A 22,179-nucleotide genomic window follows, 5' to 3' on the forward strand; every position below is an offset into this window, starting at 1 on the left:
TGTAGGGTTTGATCAAGCAATTAGCTCTTAAGGTGGAAACTGAAGTTTATTCAATTATGCCAAATTAACAGGATGTGACTTGCCTGCACAAAATCTGGCTTTCTCAAAATGCTAACCTGTCGTTTCCAGGTTTTATTTTTGAACAAAAATTACAGCTAGGAGAAGCTAATGAAAACTTTGGATGCACAAGTTGCCCATTGTCTAATTTCTTTTCTGAGTCACGGGTTGGCAGTGGTCTTTTGATGAATTCAGATTATTCGTATTCACTTCAGGGGGCTTATATTTGACCATCCTGTCCCAACTTTCGTCTGAACAACTTTCAATTGGTTTCAACTGAGTTACTACAAATTACCTTGTCATTTTAAGTTGATCTCTGGTACGACAAATTTGACACTTCTCATATAACAGATTGTGGGAGAAGTGAAAAGATCACCACACTTTTCTAGGATTATTACTGATTGCAAGGTCTAATAAGCACTGCCAAAAAAAAAATTGAGAACAGAATTTCGAGAACAATATGTGGCCAAAACCGTTACCTGGATTTACAAATTATATGAAGAAAATTGAAGTTTTAATCATACATGTATGTTTTCTATGCAGGTATATCTATATGAACAAACTACCTACTATAATAAACATTGAACATGGTCGAATTCTACTTGGGCACAGTGGAGGGTCAATTTGGGATACCTCAAACACTGTATATTGTTTGGATGCTTCAACTGGGAGAAACAATGTAAGGCGCAGAAACGAGGTCAATCACTTTCTGAAAAGCTTTGAGGCTTACTGCTAGCGAAAGCCAACCAGACAATGGTACCAGTCAAGTAGAAGAATATGGATGGTGCAAATAATGACATCTGCACAGTACAAAAGTTTTATTATTATTTACAGAATTTGGGAGGGGACGGGAGAGGCATCATTTCCAGGCACAGATTCAGAAGATGAAACTTACACTCCATGAATGAGTTGAATCTAGAAGAAAACCAGTAAGGGCAACACCTACAATTCCAGGCACTGCTCCGACAGTGTTGGTAATACCCTACGAGAAAATTTTGAAGAAAGGATCATTTAGTGTTATTCACGGAGAAGTATGCTTGAATTCAACTGTCTATGCATATGAGTATTTCTTTTTCATGCTTATCCAGTCATTTAAGACTACTGACAAACATGAGGAACAAAAAAACTAACAGAATTGGTCCATCTATTGATAATGGCACGTAATTACATGTTGACCTTAATTTAAACATTCTTTAAATGAATTTCAAGCTCGTTAGCAACCAATTTGCAAACTTACATACCAAAAGTATACTTGCATATTCAGGTGATATATCTTGATGTGTACAATAAAGCCCTGCAAGCAATTGGGGGGTTGGGAGTTAGTACCAATACTGTATTTAGTAACCCGCAGAAAAGGCAGATCATGTAGAATAACTGTTAATTTTCCATAACTAGAACAAGGAACTAGCTGGATTAGTCATCACCTGACAAGGCAAAACTGGAGAGAGCTAGTCCACAGGAGAGAATCCCCACAATTTCCCATGGTTGCAGTCCTAGATCTAGAGAAGATAGAATCATGCAAGTAGCAGGAGACAAAAAGGAAATTGCCTGGCAGATCTTTCTCACCTGCATGCACAAAGTTAAGGCCATTAGTAAGGTTCAAATCACAAATAAGAATAGGATCTTCTAGGTAAGCCTATTTATGTTATATACCCACTGAGGTCCTTAAAATTTAAAGCTAAAAATTCCAAGGAACAATAAAATATCACAGCTCAGCTTATACAGATTCACTCCAATGATAAACTAAGAATACATCCCATACAGATTATGGGCATGTCATATTATCTGTTGTAACATGAAACAACTCATTCAACAAACTCAGTGAATAATCATATAGAAAGTTATAATTCTCAGGTGTCTTCATACCGTAGTGGTCTCAACTCCATTTGCAATTAAATTGTCAGAAAACTGTGCAGCTATGCTTGTCACAAAAACGGAAGCCAGGGGAGGAAGGATAGAAACCTGCAGTTACATAACTTATTGTTTGTAAGAACATAAATAATTCAATATTCAGTCTGGGACAGCACAGTAACCACAATAAGAACTAGGTGTATTTGAGGTAAATATTTCACATAATTTCTGAGTTCAATATCATCATTCATAAGAGGAAACTACAGAATGGTTAGGTACAGAATTGGCTTCATCGTATTTTTTTTTCTTTTTCTTTGAAAAATATGTACCATACATTTTCAAGCCAATACAACTGACAAGACTTGAATGCCAAAGTTATTACTCTATTCTTTTGTAAATCTACAGAAGAATGCTCTAACAGAGTATAGAATATAGATATTTTAATGTTACCCATGCAGCTTCTCTCAAGTTCAGATTCAGCTCCTCACTGCATGTCACCCAAAACAGAAGTTAAACTTCTACATGAGTGAAATAATATAACATGAAAAAAAAATGCAATATAGTTGCTATGTTTGTACATTTATTCTTGAACATTTTAGAGAAAGTAGAATAATGAGTATCCCTGTAGGATCATGACACACAGCAAAATTGTAGTATCCCTTAAGGCCAAAATATACAAAATTCACATTGGGATCACTTCCCTGTTGAATGCTTTTATGAAAGGGGTAAAATGCTGAGAAGCTGTGAACATACCTGAAAAAGGTAGGAAGCCAAGATAAACAAGTATAATGACCCCAACTCCCGCAAAAATGAGCATATATCATAGCCCATACAGCTGGAAGTCGGAAAAAAGCCTTCCATGGTACATCCTATAAGACAAAAACAGATAAGAAACCAAGCATAACATGACCAAGGCCAATATAATGAAACATTAGAAAGCTGCTACTAATAAAATGAGATTGACAATAGTTTTCAATTGAGACCATTATAAGTTAGTTTTGTGATGATAACAACAGTAGTCCACAAGACAATTGAACTACCGATTACTCAAGGCGAAAAACTGCACACTTTTACATGACATTTTTTTTAATCATAAATCATATTTTAAGTGATAAATCTAGTAAGCATATTCAGACACTGCCAATAACCATGAACTACATTGGTAAAGAATTCTATACCGCCTTATGGCCAGCTGCTTCAGTATGAATAGAAACGGCTCACACTTGAACGTAAAGGTCAAAATATTGTATAATCATAAAATAATGTCAAATAAGTCCCAGGGATAGTGGTTTCAGTTGTTTTACTTAAACTGGCCAAGACAACTTAACTTGCTGCTAATGAAAGATCCACCAATATGCAAAATATTTGTTCTACAAGATTATACCGCTCAACTAAAGATACCCTGAATTATCTAAGATTTTTGATAAGTTGACTTTCAAATTGGAAAAACAGTTCATACAATCACTTAAAAAGTCTATCTATTCTTGGGTCTAGGCAGTGAGGTAAAAAAAAATGAGAGCTAGTTACAATTTTGGCCCTATATACTAAAGGAAAATAAATCAGAAAAGCATGATTGTGTGAAAACTAAATGAGGTTAGTTTTAATGAGATTGCTTCAACTTTAATTACACTTTCCACAATGCTTATATCGATAAAAAGCAATTAAGTGAAATGATATGTATTATAAGAAATGCAAATTTCCTAAACTTTCTTCTAAGATAATGAAAAAGAAAGAAGCATTCATTACCATGATGATATGCCAAGTTTATAATAAAAAGTCCAGCATAACATGCTGAGTTACATTCTCATGATGGGTGCAACTCTGTCTGCTGCATGCTTGAGTCACATATCAGAATCTTTTCCACAAACCCTAGCTACAAAAAGCATAGCACTAAAGATGCTAATCATTAATCAACTTAAACCCAACCATGGTTGATTGAACCGAACCCAATCAATTATCATGCAAGATTCATGTAATACATAGGCTGTTTAAGTTTGCTGAATTGCTGAATGGTCAAAATGTCGGGGCATTTGACAAACGCTATACATCCAATCATCATTACTTTACATTTTGGGTTAAGCACTAACTGATAAGGAGTAGAACCGATCAAGATATGGCTCTTAATAAGCTGGATATGCGGCCAGCATGTGTTCCACAAATCAGAACTGTTTTTCTAATGGAACTACTAGCAATTTAATATACAGTTGAAGTAAACCAAAGCACAAGTGATCAAATAACCCAAACCAAATGAGAAAGGGTGCCTTAGACGATAAAAGTATCCACGAAAAGCTAAGGACATAAACAACCATATAACTTCAAAATACACCTTTTTTTGTGGGGAAGACAAGTTTCCATTGTCAGGGAAAGGTAACTAAGCATTAGACATCATACCTTCAGTGAGGCTCGCAACTCTTCTTGGGTGTTACTCCATGAAGTTTTTGTCTCAGCTAATTCTTCTAGAGAATTATTCCACAACTTGTGCAGATTAGCAGATTGCAATGCTGTCATATACCAAAATTCAGGACCATTAATACATTAAAGAGGAAATCAAGGAAAAATGAAAGAGTGTGAAAGATCAAAAGTATTAACAGTGTTTAAAATAATCATTTCAGCATTATGCGATTAAATTTTACAAAACTCCACGGTTTGAGAATCTACTAATGTATTTAAGCACCTTGGAATATTTGTGAAATAATGTCACCATGTACCAGGTTTGTCCAGAGTCAACTATATGGTTCATACTAAGGCCTTTTCTCTATTCAATACTATTTAGTTTCCACTCATGTCCTTTCGTTTTCATCTCCTGCTCTTGATCGATTACCACTATGAGGCTTTCGAGTTTTAATAGGGGCATAATGGTCTAGTAGTAGGCACTCCTAGTGTAAAATTTTGAAAAGGGGCTTCAAGTAACTTGTCCGTATGTGGCTAAAGATTGTTGAGAAGGCAGAAATAGATTAATCCTTCAATAATTCAAAAGTCAAGTACAAGTCAAATTCTATATTTGCACAGGCTTTAGATGCCTATCAGCATTTTGTTCTTGGTACTCCGAAAAGTTGCAAACTAGAAGGAAATATGACTGTATGAGTCCTTCATTGCATCCTTAGATGGCAGTGCAGAGGTTTGACATCTCCTTCCTAATGAAAAAGCCCTTGAAACTAAATTACACTCCCTTTGAGGGCCTAGTTTCAAGTAAAGCTTGTTCAGTTGTCATTACCTATTTCTCTTCAGTTCATATTGGTGATCAAAGAGAGGTGGTGTAGTATTCGATCCTCGTCATTAAGATTTCACACATGATATCAGAAACAGTATTAGACATGTCAGACTGGGACAACCTTAAAATCAAGTAACTTCCAGGTCTTTCTTTCTTCATTTCCTTTTCCTATATGATACCCAGGGTAAAGATAGAGTAGCCAGTGAAACAAATTTCAAATTATTATCTTATGTCTCCATCCATTTGCAAAGAGTTTCTCCTGTGAATGTGGAGCACAATCTCAAATCATTCACAATCATGAGCTGATATTCCTAGCAGAGGTTGTAGTCTTTGGGCCATGTGATAAGGCTTTTTGTTGAAGTGCATAGATGGATATTCTGGTAATAGAATGAATACATAACGGTAGCGGCCTTAACAATTGTGCAAATATCCATGATGAAGGAAAAGAGTCTTTATTCTTAGCAGTGCCAGCAGCATTCCGTTGAAATGTCGGATGCAGTGCACTTTGACCAATGTGATTGATGAGACAATTCACAAAATAGCATATTGCATCCATAGTGGTGACAGCTACAATGGAGAAGTTGAAGGGGACAGCAAGAGTAATATTTTCAACAAGGGTCAGATACTTAACCAATGTAAGGGGTTAAAGATGAGCTAAATATAGAAGTTAAATCATATATCTTCCAAGTATCCATCAGCAGTTCACCAACCAATATAGTAATTTCTAGTTAGTTACAAATGAACGTAGAAACAATTTATTAGTGCTATTGAAGAATAGAAGTACCATTATCTTAAATAGATCAGGAAAATGCTCATCATTTCATTATCCATATGATAAAAAAACAAAAACAAAAGCAATTCACTTTGTCAAATAAACAATATGAACTTAAATAGGGAATGGATGCTTACGTGCAACATGCTCAACTTCAACTGCATCTGAAGCTCGCCCTTCTCCAAGAAAATGAAATCCCAAATACCTTCAATATTTTGGTCAAAAGGTTCAAGTCAAATTTCCATTCCATCATTGAACTAAATATTCAAAATAAAAAACCCTAAAAATTAGATTGCCTAAGAACTCTCTGAATCCAGATTCTTGGAACAAAGAAAACCCAACTTTTGACTTTTATATTTAAGAAAAGATGTTCTCCTATATCTTTGCATATTGCACAGACAGAAAGAGCACCTACTCTAAACCAGAAGTAACATATTTGTAATTTTAAAGATAGTAACATACCACCATATCCCCAGAAAGCCAAATAAATAAAATACGGATTCCCACCCAAGGTTTTGGATGAGCGTCGGAGCTACAAGAAGCCTGCAACATTTTCAAACAAAGAAAAGATGACAAAAATTAAATTGAACACTCATTTAACCCAACTGACTGCATTCAACAAACAGAATTGTTGATGGTACAGTTAAAACAGAAAAAACAATTTGATGGCTATCCACTAGCTTTAGTGTGCTAATACAAAAATTAGTTTCTAGTTATGCATATGCTGATCACTATTAAAAAATGGGCCTCTGGCAGCAATGAGATTCTATACATCCCAAAAATATAGTTCTAAAAGGATGTGAAAGAAAAAAAAAAAAAAAACCTTTCATCAGCTTAAGAAGGTGGATTCTTGTTCTTCACAACACTCTAAATAAGGACAGATTTTTCCACTTTTTCTTCGAATTTAACCTACTTTTTTGCACGCCTGCAATTATTTTTTTTTCTGTTATCTCGATGAGGGGCATTACTCAATTGATTGGATGTTCCCCTTAGAAAAAAATGTGAAGATACATTTTTGCACGTGTTGAAGTAAAAATTAAGCAATCTTTTTGGGTCCATAACATGCATCACTTAGTTGAGCATTAATATGTATTTACCTACTTAGCATAAGACTCCAAGAAAACGTACCCTGTAACACTTCCTACACTTAACCCACCAAAGACAAATGATACAGCCCTGGACCGCTCTTCCAAAGGTATTGACCTGCATGTTGTGTTGGACAATATCAACAAAAGGAAACAAGATAGTTATGGTTAGTTATTTGGGGATGAACTATATCACAAAAAGTGCACTGCAGCAGAAGATATCCCTATGCTACAAGGTCAGATGAAAATATTAGATTCAAATTGCTTTCTAGTTTTGGAACACTATAAAAGTTAATCTGCAATTCTGCATCTCCAAGTGTAATTAGGTAAGTAAAGCAAAAGAAATTTCTTCCCACAAGACAGGGGTACTTGATTCTTATCCTCCTGACCTGGAAATCAATCTCCCAAGGATTTATATGAACAATATAAGGTTTTAATGATATATATAGCAGGTACATGACCATATATATGTGTATAAATATAAATGCCTGGGTGACTTATGGATCTGTAATGGATTTACAGCGGTTGTTGAGAGATCTAAAACTTGAAAAGAATTCGACTTAATATAAAAATGGGGTAATAGAGTTTCAAAGAGGACACTGGACTTGAGATCTCATCAAACAGTGTCCACAAAAACCAATCGACATAAGCATACAGATAAATTTGTATGTATATGATTTTACTAAAATATTAGCCAATAAACTCCAGTTTCAGCATGAATTATGCTAAACAATTTCTAGGGAAGCCTTCCATAACCCATCCTTTTTTGTTAACTAAAATTACAAGGGGAAAAGGAGAACTGAAATGTGATGGTAGTAAAACCATGGCCAGGAAGTTTCAATTGACCAATGTACTGCATGTAGACAACTTGATACAACAAATTAAAAGTATAAATTTTGGGCAAATCTGCCATTTAAGGTTACTGGTTTGGTATTAGCAATTGTCATAAAACAACAAGCTCATTGCTCTTAGAGTATGGATGTCACACATGCCTGGCAATAAGGTCTGTTGCAGCTGACGGAGAAACACCTTCTCCTATCCCTACCTAGATTTACAAAAAAGGCGATTCATTTCAGAGTTGAGGCATACTAATTAGCATTTAACAAAAGAAGCTCCAGCATAATCGCAAAAACAATCATAAACATATCAATGAGCAATACATTAAACATCTGAACAGCTTGAGTGACACTTTATAATCAATGATATAATAATATAATCCAAGGTTCAGTATCTGAACACTTTTAGTTAAAAAATCAAGGGATTTAAATAAATGAAATAGTAATCCAGGCAATAACTAGATAATGAAAATTGAAGGAAAAAAAAAGGAAAAAAAAGCCTACATACCAAAACCCTAGACAAAAGTAGTCCAGGCATGAATCCAGCTAGAATAGGAACAAGTGCTGTAGCCAAGGACCAAGCCAGTACTCCAATCTCAAGAACTTTTCTGCATCAATAAGAAGCTGGCAGGTAATAAGAAGTATATATGGGACTGTATCAAAAAATTAAATTCGTTGTCCTTCAATAATCCCTGGAAGGCATCTTTTTTAAGATCAAACAAATGACAGTTTATTTGGACACGGTTTATTTCAACAGTTAGAATCTAGAGCCATAGACATCTTAGATGTTATATAATGAGGATCACTTTCCTTAACACTTTTGAATGGATGATTGAGAAAGAGCCCCATATATGGAGATGCTCTTGACTATTCGTTAATTCTAAATCATCATGCATATGAAAGATTGCAGATTTGAACTAAACAGTCAAAGACTTAAAAAACTAACCTTCCACCAAAAAGCTTCGAAAGCCAACCCCCGGGCAATTGACTCAATGCATAACCCCAGAAGAACGATGATTGCACTACTCCAGCTACTGATGAATTCCACCCGAATTGATGTGACATTGGAATTATAGCAACACTCAAGTTCACCTATCCCATTTAACAAACTCAACAAAATTAGTTCAACCTAAACATAAAAGTAAATAATGAAGACTCCAAGTGGTTGCTACATAAACTTTTTTGCTATTTGCTTTTACTTCCAAAATCAGTTGCTAAAAAGAAAAATTCATAATTGATTAAAAATTCCAAAATGATTAAAATTAGCCCCAAAGTTCTATAAGGAACAAAACACCAACATGGAGTTTTATGGAGGACATCATGCGTCACTGCAATAAAATTACATGTCTTAGAAAGACAATTACTTTGGCATCAAAAGGACAACTTTAACTTCATAAGTATATCTTACGAAGTTATGAACTACAAACGGTTTGTCAAATTGTCTAAGAGACCAGAAACAAAGCAAAAGAAATCAAGAACCAACCTTATCCATGTTGCAAATAACAAAGGCAAGTGAAGTGGTACCAATCAGCTTATATCTCTGAGGAATATTCTTCCATGGAGGCCAAACCAAATCAAAACCAGCTTCTTTAGACGCATTCTCCCGACCCAAACCTGTCTTTCTATCCAGTTCCTCAACACGTACCCCATTTACTAACCCGCCACTGCTAGCACCACCACCAACCTTTTCTATCTCGCCTTTAACATTCTCTTTCTCCTTGATACTACATAAAACTTCGAAATTCAATCGATGCTTTGAAGGACTTAACTGCAACTGAAGATTCTTCCGTGAAGTTCTGTTTAAAAGGATTGAACTTTGGGAAGTGCTGGTATTATGAGAAAGAAAACAGAAGTTATTATCTAACCGGGTGGTGAACTTTGCCATCTCTGTGTCTTTTCGTGTGTCTAAGAAACTGAGTTTAAGGATCCATGGTGAAAGTTGAAAGTGTAAATGATTAGGAAGGGAAGAAAAGAGAACGTGTTTTGGTAAACTTGGTTAAAACGAAAGGTGAGAGGACTTGAGGAGGCCACGAGGGAATGGATTTGTGGCCTGGGATTTGGCTTAAAATGGCATCTTTTGGAATATTTGGTTCTTGTGTTAAGTTTCATAGATTCGTGAAATCTGAGACATTGTACACTTGCCTTCTTCTGATTCGTCCTGGTGCCCGGTTTGCAAAAAGATGTAAATCATTAAAAATTAGTCATATTTACCATTAAAAAAATTACAATGTGGTTGCTAATATTTTTATTTTTTTAACAACCAACTGTTAAAATCATTCCTTTTTAGTTGATATAATAATAACTTTATTTTTCTATTTTTATGTTTTATATCAATAAAAATTTATTTAAAACTCAATTTTATTTAAAAATATAAAAATATAAAAATTAAAATCTCAAAAATTTGTTATTAAAAATTAATTTAAAATAAAATAAAATAAAGTTAAATCATGAATATTTCTTAAAACCAAATTAATAATATATCGAACTCAAATTCCATGCCCTTCAAGAATATTCAAAACAATATTACAAGTATTGTGAAATTGACTTTGATGTAAATTTTTTAGCCAAAAAATATAAAATATACCACAAAATTTTTTGTTTCAATTGAAATCAAATTTTGATTTCATTTAAATTATTTTTCAAAACTTGAATTGTAAAAACAAAATATAATTTGAAATTATTTTTCTTATAATGAAAAAGCCATATCAAGATTCTTTTATTTTTTTATTATTGAAGAATGGGTATTGGATATCTCTGTATAAATAATACAGAGAGAAATTTGGAAGGTTTAAAAAATCCTTATTTTCTCCCACTTTATCTATTTTTGAATTTTTATTTCCTTTTATTTAAATTTTAACTTTTCTAAAATTTTGAAGAAATTTAATCTTTTATCATTTTATATATAATTAGGGTCAAATCGACAAAAAATATAAAAATTGAGTATTAAAATTATTATACCGACTAAAAAGTGCGACTTAACAACGGGTAAAAACAATTTCAAAAAGTTAATGATCAAATTGTAATTTTTTTGAGTTAAATAACTAAAACAAAAATTTACCCATAATTTAATGATTAATAATGTAATTTACCCTAAAAAATTCTTAGTTATGCGTAGTAGGATAAAAACATGAATTACGAAATCTACTATCTGTAAGAACTATGAACTGTGCTTCGCTTTGATTTTAATTACTATTGAGTAATTATAGGTCGCAAGTCATATTCGCAAAACAGTTCGTTTTCTTACGACAAAGTGGTTGCATTTGATAATATTGACAAGATAAATTCCTTATTTGAACAATTTCTTAAACTGATGATAAATGTTGGGTTAGCAGAAGCAAATATGAAGAAGCTCCATTAATACATGCTTTTTGGGTTAAGTTGAATGAACGGCCAAACTCTTATATTTCCTTTTATTCCGAAACCATGAATCAATCATCTGCAATTGGATTGATCTTTTCTTGTACAAGAAACCATGCAATGCATGAACCCAAACCAGTCAATGCTACAGTGTAGTTTGATTCGTTGCCATCTTGTAATAAATTTCAGGGTCTACAGTCCAAACCACAAGACCGCATAACTTTGGCATTTATCATAATTCATAATCACACCACAGCTACCAACTGTTTTATAACACCATTTACCCGACTCGGTTGCCAAGTCAAGCTATCAGGATATCAAATTCGTTACCGGAGCAAGTACGATAATAACAATCAATAGAACAATCATAATGCATAAAAATATGATTTTCTAGCTTAAAACAAACTTTCGAAAGCTTTTTAAGTAGTCAAAACTTGATTAGGAATAAAAGAGTAAAGACTCAAGCTACTAGAAGCTTGTCGGGACTTTAGATTCCCCACGTCACGACGTGACATAGCTCGTCACGACCTCGAGAAATTCCTCATCGCGACATGACTCTTTGACTTGAGTTCATCACGACTATAACATCCCGACGTCACAACGTCGACCCTGCAACTTCAAACCCTACACATTTAGCTCCCTAACCACCTTAAACCACTTCCAAAATTTATATCCCTTTCAAACAATCAATAACACAATACAAATATACCTTCTATCAACCTTAAGGATTACTCAAATTATCAAGAAACAACTTTAAACCATCCAAAATACAAAGTATAAAATGAAGATCATTATCCAACAATTTCATCCTTTAGTTTATATATATATACATATATATATATAATATTCTCAATGAAGTCCTATGTACATACTAAATTTATACTCGAAATTTAAATTTATACTTCCTCTCCAAGGCTTGAGATGTGATGAGATAAGTTGGAGACAATCTTCACCTTCTAACTTCAAGAAGAATCTTCACCTATGCGTTTAAAAGAGCTTAGTAAATATATCAAGAGTTATACGATATATTTAAATTTTATTTCTTATATATTAATTATGAATAAATATACAAATGTGATTATATAGAATACTAGCTAGCGTTAATCTCTAACCTCATGCACAAATTTGTTTAAAAAAAAAACTACAATTAAATGTCAATTCACACCAGACAAGCCACTTACCTTTACTATTTAATATACACTTGCCTTTTTAATTCAATTGTCCAATTGTAAGTTTAATAGAACATAATAGGATATACAGGAATGTCGATAAGATGCACCGAAGTGCCATTATTCTTCGCACAACCATGCGGATATCACTTTGCACCGAAGTGCCACTCACTTGCACAGTAAATAACTTGCCATTTATATTCTACTAATTCTCATTTTGTCTACTTGAACATATAACATATACATTTTCACTACATTTACTCAACAATTAAAAAAAAAACAATTCAATCGTTACTATTTTTATGATTTAGTCCCTTTTTATATAAAATAAAAATCATAAATATTCGCTTAACATTTATTACATCATCGTCTAACATCTCACTCAAATGCTTCATATTTAATTATATATGTATCACCAATTTAAACTTTTCACTATCTACAATTTAGTCATTTTCAATAAATTCACCATACACATTTTCAATTCACTTTAAAAAGTTTGATGTTCCAAACTATCATTTTCAAGTACTAGTATATATCCTATGAATATTACTAAAACAAACTATTAAGTTTTTATTTAGGGTTTGAATTATACAATGTGAAATTCTTGATATACTTATAACAAAATCCTTCACTCCTTTGCTATTTCTTTACCCTTATAATTCTAATTTCATCTTCACTTTTTTTCTCCTTCTCGCAATACATATATAATATTTAATATCAAAACAAAAATCACACACTATTTCCATTAATTTTGATAAAGTAAATATAAATCCCTAGCTCTTTCTTTTCTCTCTTCAAGAATATATTCTAGCTAGCTCCTCAAAAAAAAAAAACCTAGCTTGCCATGAAGATTCTCTTATGATTTCCTTTAAAATTTATGAAGAAATTTTAGAGTTTAAAGCCTGGAAATAGTTGAAAATGGTGAGGGACTAAAATGAAAGAAATGAAAACTTGAGAAAATGGAGAGAGGGAGACGTGAAAGGAAAGCTAGAGAAGATGACGATTTATTTTTCCTTCATCTTTCATTTTTCTACAACTTCTTATCAAAATATCTCCCATCATCTTTTTTTTAAATATTTAATTAATCAAATCATAATCATTAGAAATGAATGGTACAATGGTAGCCATTTAATCAATTTATCCTTTTAAGTCCTTCCTCTTTTTCATTTATTTAATCTAGTATTTTCTTATTCCAATTTTTATATTATAACCCAACTCTTCTCACACCTTTACAATTTAATATATTCTTTAAATAATTTTCCTACTTTCAAAAGTCTTCCTAATTTCCTATAATAGTCAATTACTTTCTTCACTAAAATTAATAATTTTTATTATTGTCTACTCCGAAATTTTCAATCATGGGGTTCCCTTGCCTAAAAGTGTTCAAGAGATGTCCATGAACGGTGATGAACCACCCCCGAATTTCATGCTAAAGATGGCAGTTCTGGATGCGTTGGTTCTTCTGATCTTTCTGCATCAGTTTCAGTCCCTGTTATTGATCTTGGTCTTCTGCCATCCTCAAAAGATGAACAGGGAAAACTAAAATTGGCTCTCTGTTCTGGAGGATGTTTCCAGGTTCTATATATGCTCTCTTCAAAAGTCCATAGAAATTTCATTTAACTCTCATGAATCTTAATTAAACCACATTTTCCTCTTGCAATTGTGTTGTGTTTCAGGCTATTGGCCATGGGATTTCCAATTCATTTCTAAACAAAGTCCGTGGAGTTGCAGAACAGTTTTTTCAACTTCTGCAGGAAGAGAAGCAGAAGTATTCCAGAGCAGGCTATGATTTGGTAGTCTCAGAAAAGCAAGTTCTTGACTGGAATACTCGCTTGTTTCTTAGGGTATTTCCTGAACATCAAAGAAAGCTCAATCTTTGGCCAGAAAACCCAGATAAAATCAGGCATGCATGTTTCTTAATTAGCTAGGTTTCGCAAATATTTCTCAAATATAGTTTTGCAGTCTAGTGGTATGTGATTTGTTCAGATCTTACACTTTCTAGAAGAACCGTGAGCTATGAGTTGAATTCTTGCAGAGAGGTCTTGCATGAATATTCCATCAAGCTAAAGCAACTGGTGGATCTTCTCTTTAAGGCCATGGCGAAATCACTTGCCTTAGAAGAGAATAGTTTCTCCGACCAGTTTGGAGACAATCCAGTGATGCATGTCAGGTTTAACTTTTATCCACCCTGTACAAGACCAGACAAGGTTCTTGATCATGGATTACAGTCTTATTGCAAGATGAACAAGTGGAAGGCCTTCAATTTGTTAAAGATGAAAAATGGATCACAGTTCCTGTCATTCCTCGTGTACTTGTTGTCAACCTTGGTGACCAAATGCAGGTAATATCTCATTAAGCATACTTGCATCTAATATCTCTACACTATATAAGAGAGCTTCAAATGAAAAGGCAATGCAGTGTTAGTTTAATCTGCGTTAATTGATGCAGATAATGAGTAATGGAATCTTCAAGAGTCCAGTTCACAGGGTGGTGACAAACACAGACAAGTTGAGGATATCAGTAGCAATGTTTAATGAGGTAGAGCCAGAAAAGGAGATTGGACCTGTTGAAGGATTGATAGATGAAAACAGGCCAAGGTTATATAGTAATGTGAAAATTTATGCTTCTTTCAACTATGAATGCTTTCAGAAAGGCAAAGTACCACTTGAGGAAGTAAAATTTCATGCATAGGGTATGTGATCATCTAGGGATTAAGGCCTTCTCTCTAGATTCACATTTCCATGCATGCATGTGCTGTGAAGTGCCTGCATCTGCAAGAATGTACAACTAGTTTTAATGTTACTGGTGTGACATTGACATTAATAACAAAAATGGTTGTACGAAAGGCCATTTCTTGCAAGTTCCATGTCGAGATGGGACCAGCTGAATGTGACTGACGAAAAAAGGAAACTGGAAAAATAGTTTGCTCCAACAAGTGGGTTTTCAGACACTTCTCTATCGACAAAACATCTTGCGGAGGTCAATTGCTTGTTCCTCCATGACAATGTGGTTTCATGTCTTTCAAAGTGTTCATTCATCATTAAAATAGCTCATGACAGGAATTTCAGAGAAGCAAAAATAACATTCTTCATTGAACAAAACAGTAATAATAGTAACAATGTGGTTTCAAGTTTCAACTCTTTTCCTAGATTGACCGTAATCATCATCATCATCAACAACAACAACAATGTCGTTGTTACAAAGGGTAAACTTTTACTACCAATATGACTTTAAAGAGGAAATGATCTCTAGAGTCAAAATGTGCTACGACCTAAATATACTTAAAAATGAAAATTATAAGAGAATAACAGACAGGAATCGGAAATGGTAGACTAGTAGCCGATGTTTGTCTTCACTTAAAATATCTTAAAAAGCAGCCCACCATGTGTAGCAAAGAAGGGAGCAAAGACAAGAGATTCAACAGCCATTAGCTTGATGAGGATGTTCAGTGATGGCCCAGATGTATCCTTTAAAGGGTCACCAATGGTGTCACCAATAACGGCAGCCTTATGTGGATCTGAACCTTTGGGACCAAGAGTTTTTGCATGCTCAGAAGCACCAGCCTGCATTCAACACCAAAATCCAAAAGCATAAATATAAAACTATTGTTTTGAAACGCCAATCAAACGAGCGGCTCATGGAAGTCGGTAAAATTATGGATACCTCAATATACTTCTTGGCATTATCCCAAGCACCTCCTGTGTTGGATGCAGAGATAGCAATCTGCAAATGTTACCAAGACAGAAAAGATTAGGATGAACCCTTCTATAGGAAATATTTCATGCAGTAAGTTATAACATGTGATTCCAATCATAAATCTCTGGTAATACAGAATACTAGAACTGTTAACATTACCTGGACACCAGAGACAAGAGATCCAGCGAGGACACCAGAGAGAGTTTCCACGCCAAAAAAGATCCCAACAACAAGGGGTGTGAGCATAACAAGGGCACCAGGTGGGATCATTTCTTTGATTGAAGCATCAGTAGAGATCTTAACACAGGTAGCATAGTCAGGTTTAGCAGTACCCTCCATGAGACCTGGGATTGTGTTGAATTGCCTGCGCACTTCCTCAACCATCTTCAAAGCTGCACTTCCCACACTCTTCATGGTCATAGCAGAAAACCAGTAAGGAAGCATTGCCCCGACAAGCAAACCAATAAAAACTTTAGGGGTCAATACATCAACTGTTGAAATAGCAGCACGGCTCACAAAAGCACCAAAGAGGGCAAGGGACACAAGGGCAGCTGAACCAATGGCGAAACCCTGGAAAGAAATGCAATGTTCAAATGAATATCTTCATATGAAAACTACTTCTCAAAGTTACAAACTACAGAAAAAATCATAACTGGTCAATGAAAAATACTCATCGTGCAAATAATTTTGAAGGAAACAAGATGCTCTGAAAACAAGATACTGAATAACTCTTAGAATTCAACTAAATTAAGGTAAAAAATTAGGACATGAAAAGCAAATACAAGGTCCTTCAATGGACCAATGCAACACTTCACCAAAGACATCAGCATCAACCAAAACAAATAAACCTGCATTAGAACTTGTTATGTAGAACCAACCCAGATATGCCACAAATCAAATAAAATGAGAAAACAAACCCAGTGCTCAAGTAAGAAAAAGAAAAACAAATAACAGACCTTTCCAATAGCAGCAGTGGTGTTTCCAGCAGCATCCAGAGCATCCGTTCTCTCTCGTATTCTGTGGCTCATGCCAGCCATCTCAGCAATACCTCCAGCATTGTCACTGATAGGACCATAAGCATCAATAGCCAGTCCAGTAGCTATGGTGCTCAGCATTCCAAGGGCAGCAACAGCAATGCCATACATAGCAGCAAAGCTAAAACTAACAAAAATACTGACTGCAATAGCAAATATAGGAATAATGCAAGACTTGTAACCCAATGCAAGGCCGAAAATAACATTAGTTGCTGCTCCAGTTCTGCAGGAATCAGCAACATCTTGTACAGGGCTACATGATAAAGCACAGGAAGTGTTAAAATCAATAAGAATAGAGGATGAGTCAAGGAAAACAAAATAGCACCATCAAGGTTAGATACCTGTATGCGTTACTGGTATAGTACTCGGTTACAAAACCAATAATTAGACCAGCCCAAAGACCAACAGCAACACATAAGAATAGTTGCCTGCAGAAGAAACAATGTTAAACACTCATTCTAATGCAATCATATGACTGTTGATATTTGTCTAAAAGAAACACCAAGTGCTTACCAGTTCTTGACAACTTTCTGATCTCCAAAGTTGAAAATGGTAAAGGAAGATGGAAGAGCTACCCAACTAACAACCCCAATTCCAATAGTCATGAGAACAGTGGATATGATAAGTTGCCTCTTCAATGATGGCTCAATTTCCTTAACAGCCTTGATCTCAAAGAAATCAGTTGCAAATAAGGTTGTGATTAAACAAACAATGATACCAACAGAACTTATGATGAGAGGATATAACATTGGAGTGAACTCATGATTGATGCCAAAAGAAGAGATGGAAGCAACAACAAGTGCAGCACAAGATGATTCAGCATAGGAACCAAAAAGATCAGATCCCATTCCAGCTATATCACCAACATTATCTCCAACATTGTCAGCAATAACCTGAAAACATGGGAGCAACTCAGTTACAACCCAAGATGAGGAACCAGAACTCATATTTAGAATTTATAGAGCTATAACATATTTGTAGATACATGTTACTTACAGCTGGGTTTCTAGGGTCATCCTCAGGAATGTTCCTTTCCACCTTGCCAACAAGATCAGCACCCACATCAGCAGCTTTGGTGTAGATGCCTCCACCAACTCTACCAAAAAGTGCCATGGATGAACCTCCAAGCCCATAACCAGTGATCGCTTCAAAAAGACCACCCCAATCATCACCATAGTAGATCTTGAATAAGTTGATGGTAATGTAGAGCACCAGAAGGCCATTTGCAGCAAGAAGAAAACCCATGACAGCACCAGACCTAAATGCAGTGATAAATGCCTTTCCAACTCCCTTTCTTGCCTCCAGGGTGGTTCTAGCATTTGCATAGGTAGCAATCTTCATTCCAAGAAAGCCAGAAACAACTGAAGTGACAGCACCAAGTAAGAAAGATATTGTGCTGAATGCAGCAGTGGCAAGAGCAGGCTTGCAAATCTTAGATTGGTCATATGTGCAAGGCTGACTCTTTGTGCTGAAACCCTCTACCGAACCAAGGAAGACAAAAATCAAGATTGCAAAAGCAACCATGAAAATGCCAACATACTGGTACTCGGTGAAAAGAAATGAGGTTGCCCCTGTAAATTCATAAATCCAAAAATTAGCTAACTTGGAAAGTCTTTCCAAAAGTGTCAACAGAAAAGGCAATACACAGAGCAACTAGACATACCAATAATCTTTTGTAAAAGAATATTTTTCTGACAATGTCTCTACTACGTGCTAGTGTTTTCTTAATACCATCCATGCTTCTTCGACAGATTACCAAAAACAATGACATAACAGATAGAATTGAAATAATTGCCTCCAACAGAAAACTAATTGCATTTGTTATACAACATTTTGTTGACATAGCAAATGCATTTCAGCAACAGTAACATTAAAATATTAAGAAAAAACAAATTAAGTTTCTCAAAACCCAAAAACAAACCAGGAAAAGGGCCACCAGAAAGCAATTCATTGTATTACAACCTTGGAAGCATAGAAATCATTCAAAAGAATCTCACTTTCCAAAAGTGAAATAAAGTGTTAAGCATATCAAATCATGAAATAGTGCATCATTTGCTTAAGTCAGATTTTACTATTATAAATATTTCAGACAAAAGTATAATTAAATCATCCAACGTGTATGTCTTTGTTAAGTAAGGCTTTCAAAATGAACAAACTTAAGAGTTCTGTTCACTGAAACTTAATCCATGCCCCATATAAAGTAAGACTTCCAGATCTGCTACAAATTCAACAAAAAGTAAAAGAAACAAGATCTTGTATATATGTAAACAACAAACAATCAATCCCGGGAGGTATCAACATTCATTCTTCCATAAATTCTCAATCTGCTGATAAATCAGTAGGAAATAAGGGTTTCACATAGTAAGTAGGCAATTATAAGAAAATGTCCAAAGTTCTTCAATGCCATTTCAATACACCGTGTGCTACAAAACCTAAAACTAAAAAAAAACACTAAATTGATGATGATAGAGAGATGTAATAAATAAATACGTGGGGTCTAAACTTAAGATTCATTGAAGCACATATTTTATACGAAGACAGCTTGCAGATGCTGTAGTTTTTCATGGCTTTTCAATATAAAAGAGCAAATATCTGGTTTTTTTTAATAAAAAAAATACAAACACTTTTAACATAGAAAAACATGAAGAAACATAAAGCTCGTGCTCCAGAACTCTTTCTTCTTCCCCGTAATAATTCATAAAACATCACAAAACATTTGCAGAGAAACCGAAAACAAAAAACTCCATCAACCAAAAATTTGATGAAACACAATGTGAAACAAAAGATCTAAACTTGAAGAACAAAACAAACCAAAATATTTCACAAGAAAAAAGAAAGTTTCATTTTTAGTCAAAAAAGCCATTTCAGTTAACTAATTCGAACACGCAAACGGCCAGAAAAACACAAAAAACATTCACGGAAACCCAATATCAAAAAAACCAAAACATACCAAATATAAAGAATGTTAATAAATAAATAAATAACAGATCTCATGCACTGAAAAGAAAAAAAATGAAAAATGACAAGAGCAACAACCTTCAGAGATGGCGCTTTGAATTTCAGCACACTTAAGAACAACATTATGATCATTAAGTCCTTCTTCTTCTTCAATGAGGTAATCGGCGCAGTCATTTTTTCCACCCGCACCGTTGTTTCTAGGTGAACCCGGGTCTCGACCAGGAGAGAGCTTCACCTTGGAAACGAGAACCCATTGTAAGAGAGAAAAGGCAATTCCAATCACGGCGCAAACTGGAATTAAGATCTCGGTTCCGAGATCTGATAAAATAGAAGCCCCCATTCTCAAAGACCACGAAATGCAAAGTTATGACCGACGGGGGAAAGAGAGATAAAGCGTGAATTGTTTTTCAATGCGAGAATGAAAAAATGGCGGATAAGTGAGTGTTTATATACACCAAAAGTTTGCGGTGGAAAGTGGAAACTAAAATTAATGGAAGGGATTTTGTGAAAATTAAAGATCTAGTTTCCTTCTTTCATTTTTTTCCCAAAAATTGTAATAAAATCAAAATAGGGTAAAAGGATATACATTGAATCCTGAATTTCGTGTTAACATAATGTACCCTCCCACTAGTTATTGTCATTTTACTACTCATTTGACAAGTGAGTTGTGTCGTACGTACTACGTATATGTGGTTTATGAATTATTTGATTTTATCTTCGCACATTTTCATTTATTAAATCAAATTTATGTTTAATTATTTGTTGGATGATTTTTTCATTAAGTATTTACTTTATTTTAAAATGTATGATTTTTAGGTATCAATAAAATAATTTCACATCATTATATTTTAAAAATAACAAAATATTATTATACACTCATCTATATTTAATCTCTTATCCAACTTAATTTAACTTTAATTAAATTACATAAAATAATTAATTTTTTAAATTATAAATAAACCTCCTTTCTTCTTTTACAGGTTTTTTTTAAGTAGTATTTTTGTGCAAATGTTCTATGTCATTGACATATAATTTTGGTAATTAATTTACCCCGAACCTCAAACCTTGAACTTGAACCCTGAACCTTAAATCTTGAGTCTCAAGGTTTAGGGGTGAAGCCAGAATAATTTTTTAGGGAGAGGCGAATGAAATTTTAATTTTTTATAGTCTATATCTTTATAATTTTTAAAGGATTAAATTAAATTTTTATAATTTTAAGGAGGCTAAAGTACAATTTTACATTTACTAATTTAAAATTTTAAAAAAATTTAGAGGCCTAAATGGTAATCTTTCATTTTAGGGGGTCGAGGCCCACGCCAGCCCCCCTAGAATCGCCTCTGTCAAGGTTCATGGGTTTGGAGTTACGTATTACGAGTTCAAGGTTAATGTTTTGGGGTTCGAGATTCTAGATTCATGGTTTAGGATTTGGGATTTGGGTTTCAAGTTTAAAAAAATTACCAAAATTATGTGTTATTGACATAGAAAAATTTGTTGAAATGTCATCAAATAATTAGAAATAGACCATGAATAATGTGGTGGGAAAGTTCCATAAAATATTTATATATGGATTAGTCTATAATAATAATTTTATGTATTTAAGTTTTGATGATATTACAAAATTTTATTGGTACCTAAAACCTTAAAAATAAAATTGTTTATTAATTAGATGGCGGATTTATCCCATTTAGGTTTATTTGATATTTGAGAGGGTTTAAATAGAAAATTATGTTTTGAAATTTGAGTTTAAGCAAAAATTAAGGGTATTTGAAAATAAATATCCTTCGGATGTGATATTTAAAGTTCGAGCTTATCTAATATGGTCGGTTGTTATTTTATATTATGTAATTTTATCATATAAAATTAAATATAAGAAACGATAATTATTAAACTATATTAATTGTTTATATTTAAATTTTAATAAATAAAAATACAACTTTATAATATTAAATAAAATATTAATAAATTCAACTCAAATTATGACTTATGGATCAAATATTAACTTTTCTCAAAAATTTTCTGGATTCGAATGAGCATTTCCTACTTAAAAAAATGAGTTGTGCCAAATAAGTAAGCGAATTTGGAATAAACATTTATACATTTGGAATGATTTAAATAAAAAATTGACTCATATTTTTAGCCCCTAAGCGTGGGCT

At 33.8% G+C, this 22,179-nt stretch overlaps 3 protein-coding genes across 4 annotated transcripts; 1 reads left to right on the forward strand and 2 right to left on the reverse strand.

The window, feature by feature from the left end:
• Window positions 1-520: 520 nt before the first annotated feature.
• On the reverse strand, window positions 521-9,852 carry LOC105768385 (probable anion transporter 6, chloroplastic). Of its 2 annotated transcripts, none has more exons than XM_012588279.2 (15): window positions 9,296-9,852; window positions 8,759-8,904; window positions 8,321-8,420; window positions 7,969-8,021; window positions 7,020-7,094; window positions 6,354-6,434; window positions 6,029-6,096; window positions 4,300-4,409; window positions 2,662-2,777; window positions 2,359-2,395; window positions 1,924-2,019; window positions 1,482-1,623; window positions 1,295-1,351; window positions 953-1,039; window positions 521-857 (listed from the first exon to the last, which is right to left on the reverse strand). In XM_012588279.2, the coding sequence occupies exons 1-15, from the start codon at window positions 9,695-9,697 to the stop codon at window positions 790-792; spliced, it is 1,638 nt and encodes a 545-aa protein (XP_012443733.1). In that variant the 5' UTR covers window positions 9,698-9,852; the 3' UTR covers window positions 521-789. The 2 variants fall into 2 exon arrangements, with proteins under 2 accessions (XP_012443733.1, XP_012443731.1); XM_012588277.2 differs by having other exon boundaries at window positions 1,299-1,351; window positions 9,296-9,850.
• A 3,896-nt stretch (window positions 9,853-13,748) lies between these two features.
• LOC105768792 (jasmonate-induced oxygenase 4) lies at window positions 13,749-15,183 on the forward strand (the record flags this gene model as incomplete). The annotated part of the gene is given in 5 exon segments (XM_012588967.2): window positions 13,749-13,913; window positions 14,015-14,241; window positions 14,374-14,549; window positions 14,552-14,679; window positions 14,787-15,183. Coding segments are annotated over 5 exon segments (939 nt in total), but the record flags the coding sequence as incomplete, so codon positions are not given.
• Window positions 15,184-15,400: 217 nt separating this feature from the next.
• On the reverse strand, window positions 15,401-20,562 carry LOC105768790 (pyrophosphate-energized vacuolar membrane proton pump). The gene is made up of 8 exons (XM_012588966.2): window positions 20,105-20,562; window positions 18,065-18,639; window positions 17,582-17,961; window positions 17,410-17,496; window positions 16,991-17,321; window positions 16,194-16,604; window positions 16,002-16,061; window positions 15,401-15,901 (listed from the first exon to the last, which is right to left on the reverse strand). Exons 1-8 carry the CDS (start codon window positions 20,364-20,366, stop codon window positions 15,695-15,697), a joined length of 2,313 nt encoding a protein of 770 aa, XP_012444420.1. The 5' UTR covers window positions 20,367-20,562; the 3' UTR covers window positions 15,401-15,694.
• Between the last annotated feature and the right edge of the window lie 1,617 nt (window positions 20,563-22,179).

The sequence above is a fragment of the Gossypium raimondii genome, chromosome 5, assembly GCF_025698545.1.
Source record: "Gossypium raimondii isolate GPD5lz chromosome 5, ASM2569854v1, whole genome shotgun sequence".
NCBI classification, from domain to species: domain Eukaryota; kingdom Viridiplantae; phylum Streptophyta; class Magnoliopsida; order Malvales; family Malvaceae; genus Gossypium; species Gossypium raimondii.

Coding starts and splice junctions, on each gene's coding strand:
- LOC105768385 (XM_012588277.2), bottom strand. CDS start 9,697: ATGGCAAAGTTCACCACCCGGTTAGATAATAACTTCTGTTTTCTTTCT. Junction 6,435..7,019: donor AGTGTAGGAAGTGTTACAGG/GTACGTTTTCTT, acceptor AAAATGTTGCAG/GCTTCTTGTAGCTCCGACGC. Junction 2,020..2,358: donor ACTTGAGAGAAGCTGCATGG/GTAACATTAAAA, acceptor ATGTAACTGCAG/GTTTCTATCCTTCCTCCCCT.
- LOC105768790 (XM_012588966.2), bottom strand. CDS start 20,366: ATGGGGGCTTCTATTTTATCAGATCTCGGAACCGAGATCTTAATTCCA. Junction 16,605..16,990: donor CCACTGCTGCTATTGGAAAG/GTCTGTTATTTG, acceptor ATTTCTTTCCAG/GGTTTCGCCATTGGTTCAGC. Junction 15,902..16,001: donor ATGCCAAGAAGTATATTGAG/GTATCCATAATT, acceptor TGTTGAATGCAG/GCTGGTGCTTCTGAGCATGC.